At 35.6% G+C, this 6,381-nt stretch overlaps 1 protein-coding gene and 1 non-coding gene across 2 annotated transcripts; one reads left to right on the top strand and one right to left on the bottom strand.

Annotated features, from left to right (window-relative positions):
- Positions 1 to 2,036: 2,036 nt before the first annotated feature.
- Positions 2,037 to 3,169, bottom strand: LOC129246291 (peptidyl-prolyl cis-trans isomerase Fkbp12). Its single transcript, XM_054884987.1, has 2 exons — positions 3,008 to 3,169; positions 2,037 to 2,887 (listed from the first exon to the last, which is right to left on the bottom strand). Exons 1-2 carry the CDS (start codon positions 3,042 to 3,044, stop codon positions 2,598 to 2,600), a joined length of 327 nt encoding a protein of 108 aa, XP_054740962.1. The 5' UTR covers positions 3,045 to 3,169; the 3' UTR covers positions 2,037 to 2,597.
- Positions 3,170 to 4,618: 1,449 nt separating this feature from the next.
- On the top strand, positions 4,619 to 4,811 carry LOC129246646 (U2 spliceosomal RNA). Its single transcript, XR_008582511.1, has one exon. It is a non-coding gene; the product is annotated as a U2 spliceosomal RNA (small nuclear RNA).
- Positions 4,812 to 6,381: the final 1,570 nt, after the last annotated feature.

Raw genomic sequence — 6,381 nt, 5'->3', positions numbered from 1 at the left:
TTAAGAGATTGAGCCTTTCGAATTCGCTGCGATGGCAGGCTCCGAAAAAATATGAACAAAAAGAAGGGAAATATTTTCAGCAACCATGGCCGGATCTTTTGGTGCGTGATTTCCAATCGGGATCGATTCAGTTACGGCGCTCTTTTTTCCTTTGATATTGCATATACAACTTAATATTAACAAGCTACGACTCTTTGTAAAACTTTCAAGATATAAGTAACTAACACGTATAGTTTCGTTAAAAAAAAAAAATAAAAACAGAAATTAGGTTCTCTGGAAATGTTTATGCTGATTAAAAACCTAAAATGTTTACATGTAAAGTAAAAGTGGAGGAGGACAAAGGTCCATTTTATGCAATTTAAAACTTATACCTCAAAACATACTCATTCCTTTACAAAATCGTCACCAGTACACCATTGAAAAGTCAAATTAAAAGGCCTACTTTTGATGTAAATATTTCTTAAATTCTTAAGACTTGAGGTTTTTGAGAAAATAAAATTTTTATGAAAAAAAGGAAGTTACATGAAACAATTTGTTTTTTTCGAAAATTTCTCCAATAAACCTAATTTTAATATAATTTCGTTAGCCCTTTCGCGATATTGTTGCCATATGGCAACAGTAAACTTTAAAGGGCCGTCAACACTCTCTTGTAAAAAATATCAACTTTTTTGTTACATATTTTCAAAAATTGAAGTTTAATGGTTAAACAGAAATAAAATAAATAATAACCGCCCATTATATATCGGTAATACAACATTTTTAAAGAAAGCCTACTGGCATATAGCACTTCACTCTGAAATTTGTATTTTGCATTTTTAGATTTTTGTGGCATTTTGGGCAAATGTTTTCAACAATTTTTGAATAAAGTATATAGAAAAATGTTCAATCTGTCATTTGGCATATAAATATTTTTTCGCTCACAGTTTTAAAAGCTGTGCTAATTTTTAAAACTAAGCTTGTTGCCATATGGCAACAAATTTCTCGTAAGGTGCTAACTTGCATTAGATTGCAGAAGAAGTTTATTTGCGATTGAAACGAATACAAAACATTTGTTGCCATATGGCAACATTAAAAAAAAGCACTTAACAAAAAAAAATGTATTTGTATTGTTATTGGACCTAAAATAAATACTCAGACAAAAATTTGGATTTTTTGGATGGCGCAATAAAAAGATGTAGCGAAAGGGTTAAGAAAGTATATTCAATTTCTTTTCTTTTGAAATATCACGTCTTCTTTGCTTTCCATTACACTTCAAAAAAAAAACAAAAAAAAAAAAAAAAAATCCTAACCTTCAAAACTGTCGTGAGTCTTAAGGGGTTAGGTGGGTTTGAAAATTTCAAAAAATCGAATTTTGTTTTTTTGTCTCATTAAATAGTACAGTATGTTTAAAACACTCTCCTAAAATTTTAAGTCAATCCGAGTAAAATTCTAAGAGATAGACCCTTCAGAAGTTCCGCCCATTAGGCCACGTCAGTTGAGCGCTTCGCTCGTATACGTGTTTATCTCAAAACTCCATTTTTTAAGTCGGTGGACACGATATCTTGAAAAGTTATGAAGGGATTTAGTTCAAATCTTTGAAATAACATTATCTAGTTATTGAACGAAGGATTTTTTTTTTTGTTAATTACAACATTTTTTTTTTAGCCAATGTATGACGAAAATTTCACTAAAAAATGTGTTTTTTGGTTCAAAGCCTGTCATAAATTCAAATTTTGATTTTTTTTCCTTCGTACAACAACGAGATTTATCCATGTACTAACGAAATCCGTTTGGTTTTCTGATTTTAGATGAACCAATAATGAGCTATGCTGTCCACGGCAAGAGCATTTTTTTTTAGACGTATCTTAGATACAGTGAATTGCTTAAATAAAATATATGATTTTATATACTAAAAAAATAGTCAAAATCTTCTTTTTTTCAACCTCTGAAACCCACCTAACCCCTTAAAACGGCTTGACCTATCATCCATTTATTCACATAGAAGCTACTCTCTCACATGCCAGTTTACACTCTGAACTCAATATTGAAGGCGTAGGTATGTTTTCATTAATTTATTTGTTCAACTTTCTACACTGGTATAATTTTTTGCTTATAATCATTGAAATAATTACAGTTAGCAAGATAGAAATCGGGATTTTATAACACTACAAGTAAAAGAACATTTAATAGTAAAATTTTTTGTTATGGTGCGTTAAATGCATTTCAGATACTCAATGAAGATTCCAACATATCTACCATGAAAATTCTTTCCGAAAACCATACTTTTTGATTACGTTTAATAAAAATGGTACAATTTCCTTGCTTGTACGTTATAAGCATGTACCTAAATATTTCGAATACTCGCAAACATTATTTTTTATATAAACCTTAGAAGAATCATTCTGTTCTATTTGTATTTCTTTTGTACATAGTATTTTCACGCTCATTGCGTTTGGATAAATGTGTTTTTAGTTAAATACATATGTAAGCCATAGGTTTTTAATTGAATTGAGATAAATGTGTAATTTTACTATTTCTAACTCGCATTTCTGCGCATTTTTTCTCTACTCTTATTCATAATCAATAATTATACCACACTGATTTAGAAGTGGACCAAGTTACTCAACCTTCAATAGCTCTACATCGAAAGTTAAAGTAGCATTTGGTGGGATAACTCCAGGATGTCCACGACTTCCGTATGCATAGTCCGGCGAGCAGACAAGTTTGGCGCGTTGACCTACAGATAGTTGAGCGACACCTTCATCCCAACCGCGAATTACTTCCCCCTTACCAAGTGTAAACTTGAAGGGCTTATTACGATCGCGTGAAGAATCAAATTTAGTGCCATTGTCCAATGTTCCGGTATAATGCACAGAGACCACCTGTCCTGTTTTGGGGAATGTGCTGCCTATTTTCGTACATACATACATATATACATACACATGTATAAAATATATGCACGGCAACAATTCAGAAAAACACACAAAGGTTAGAATTAATCACATTTTAATATTTCAAATAAATTTACCATCACCGGAACTAATAGGTATAACTTGCACGCCCATTTCGCCTATTTTATTTTTTTCTTTCAGATTAAATAGTGCAACTTTTTACTCTTAAAAACCGACTCTCAATTTGTGTCGAACAGCGGCGGTGAAAAAATGAGAATGCGGAAAATTCTTGTAGAGAAATTACGGGAACCATCAACATGGCGCATAACTATATTGTTGCCAGGTCTATGAAATTAAACAATAACAGGGCGATTCTAATAAAGAAATGTAGAAATATTAAATAAACCCAATAATGTGGTGGTTTCTTTAGTAGAGATGTATTATTATTACTAACATTTATTCTAGTATATTTGCAACATTTAATTAAATTCACCTGTATCCAGACTTTTCCAAAAATTGCTCATGGTCTGTTTAATTTGCCTACCACCCTTTACAACAACTACCGGAATTTATGGATGTTGTAATGATCATCGTATTTTTACTTATTTCTTTAATCACAGGTCTATGAATGGTATTATTCATTTTCAAACTATTTTCTTGGATTGGGAGAGGTTGTCCAACGCATATTTCTCGGATTATTATTTAGTTTTATTTATGCATGAAAAAAAGAAAAACGGAGTATATAAGTCCAGTTCAGTTTTATCTATGCACAATAAGAACATCCTTATATTTCTTTATAATTAATTTATGAGACCAGGAATAGCACTACTTTGAACAACATAATTAAGTCAACACTGTGGTGCAGGAGAGTAAACCAATATCTTTTCAATAGTTGCAGTGAGGAAAGCTACCTCACACAAAATTTGTTCTGTTGTTGTTGTAGCTGCATAAATATTCCCCATGCATATACGAGGAATGCTGCTGCAGTGACAGTCCTTGGCCAGATATAAATCCAGGTCGTTCCGGTTACGTAGAACCAACTGTCGTGGGAACGGCAATTCGTTCTATTGGACTCCAGTTCCATATCAGAGTTCGGCTGAGCTTTATGTGCTTCTAAGTTTAAAATGTACATCAAGTACTGTGGTGCCATTTCCCACAAAATGAACCAGGGCCAGAGTTTCGGGGATGAATTGAGAATAGAGTTATTTGTCAATATGTAGAATGCTATGACTTGAGGGTAAAGGTATGTACATAGTCAATCTTTTTTTTCGGTTTCTATAATCAAGTAAACATCACGACGCACACCACAAATTGGAGCGCCAAGTAAAGGGTGTAGGCGCCGTATATATATAATCTCAATTACCTGGAACTACAGAGTTCGGATCCCCGTTCCCATTGCAGTCGGTTCTACATTTCGGGACCGACTCGGTTTTTGAAGTGAAAACTTCTTTAGAATCGTTGGGAGTGATTTGAGGAAAAGTGAAACGAAAAAAGCGACCAACTTGGCTACGAAGCGTTATATTATATGTTGATATAAACGTAGCGACGAACTAAATAAAAATAACTTTTATTTTTTCTTGTGATTCGAACCAAGGATTTTGGATCGGAAGCTCACATTGCTAGTCGCTCGGCTACCGCTCCATGCTGTCATTGCTGGCCTAAAAGTTATTTAGTTACGAAGCGTTATATTATATGTTGATATAAATAATTTTTGTGAGCGTGTAATTCTCAAAAGGTTTATTAGGTTTATTATTTAAAATCTATTGACTTGGTAGTGTGATATCTGTTCTTATCAGCTTAACATCTGATAGATCCTCCATCGGAGGACAACAAATGTTAAACTGATTTTTGGAAATGGGCGGAGTGTTTTAGGAGCTTGCTCCACCTCTGTCACGGGTTGGCCCGGTATTGCAGTACCGCCGGGATTTTGGCCTTGAATAAATACAAGAAGAAATATACAAATACATTTAGCTTTGGTGGGAAGAGACATAAATTTTTATATGAATACAAGTAGACGAAAATGGAAGAAATTTGTAAGTCTGTTTCTTCGGTCCGTTTGGGTATTTTTTTTGACAACATCGAAACCAAAGCAGTTGTATCATATTTTATCTATCATAAGCCACTCGTATCATTTGTTGAAATTGAAAACATTGAGGATGAATAAAATAAAATGAAGAAAATAAAATATGAACTTTAGAGCAATATTATAATGAACCTATAATTATCCCGCTCCTAATGCTGCTTTCGTCTTATTCTCTCTCAGTTTGTCTTACGGAAGGTTTCACTTCTATCCCGTCTAACCGTTAGACTGGTATTTTTTTTATTTGGCCAAGTGCTTTCATTTCACATTTTCGTCTCTCCATAAAATTTATAGGAAACAACAACAATTAACAACCAATCACTACGTGAGGTAGTGCTTGGATGTTACCGCAGGTTTCACCCCTGCAGACACCTGCTTGAGCCTGAGCCGCCTCCCAGGCACGTCAGGAGACACCTGTTGTTTGTTGTTTTTAACAGCGTAGTTAGCCCTGTCAGTGTATGTATATCATCTGTCATCTTCGTCTAGCTCATCTAGGGGTAGGCCCAGGAAACATGCTGTTTCGACAGGTTGGGTCCAGAGGGAGAGGGGGGTTAGATGAGTCTGATTGAGGGGGCATGTGAAGAGGTGGTTAGTGTCGTGCGGGGTCCCTTCACATGCCGGACATGTGTTTGGTATGTCGGGGTCAATTCTGGATAGGTAGGAGTTTAACCTGCTACAATATCCAGAACGTAATTGTCAGGAGACACCTCTTAGACTACGCTGACGAAATCCAGGACAAAACTGACCGCAACCTACTGGACCGGACAGTATTTAGACAGTCAATAAACGACATCCACCGGGAGACCGTTACCACCACCTTCATGAACTCCCGTCCTGTGAATGCCGTAATCGGAGTCCAACCACCAACTATTGCAGACGAAGAGCTCCAGCTTCCCCGTGAGACTCGTGTAACACTGGCACAACTACGTTCTGGATACTGTAGCAGGTTAAACTCCTACATATCCAGAATCGACCTCGACATACCAAACACATGTCCGGCATGTGAAGGTACCCCGCACGACACTAACCACCTCTTCACATGCCCCCTCAAACCGACTCATCTAACCCCCCTCTCCCTCTGGACCCAACCTGTCGAAACAGCATGTTTCCTGGGCCTACCCCTAGATGAGCTAGACGAAGATGACCGATGATATGCCTACACTGACAGGGCTACCTATGCTGTTAAAACAACAACAACAACAACAACAACAACGTGAGGTAAACTGTACACTAAAGCAATTTTGTACCTATAAAGAATCTACCCTGATGAGAGGCTAGTCATATCTCAATTTCACCCGTAAACTAAACTCTTCTAACTCCTGCTACAACAGCCAGCACTTACTCGGGTATACTTCTGAACTATGTAGGTAACGTAATGGTAATGCTGAATTTTATGTCGTTATAATAAAAATTGAAGAACATAGGTACATA

This window comes from Anastrepha obliqua, chromosome 4 (assembly GCF_027943255.1).
Source record: "Anastrepha obliqua isolate idAnaObli1 chromosome 4, idAnaObli1_1.0, whole genome shotgun sequence".
NCBI classification, from domain to species: domain Eukaryota; kingdom Metazoa; phylum Arthropoda; class Insecta; order Diptera; family Tephritidae; genus Anastrepha; species Anastrepha obliqua.
Note: the sequence above shows the minus strand (reverse complement) of the source record. Positions and strands in the feature narration are given on the sequence as shown.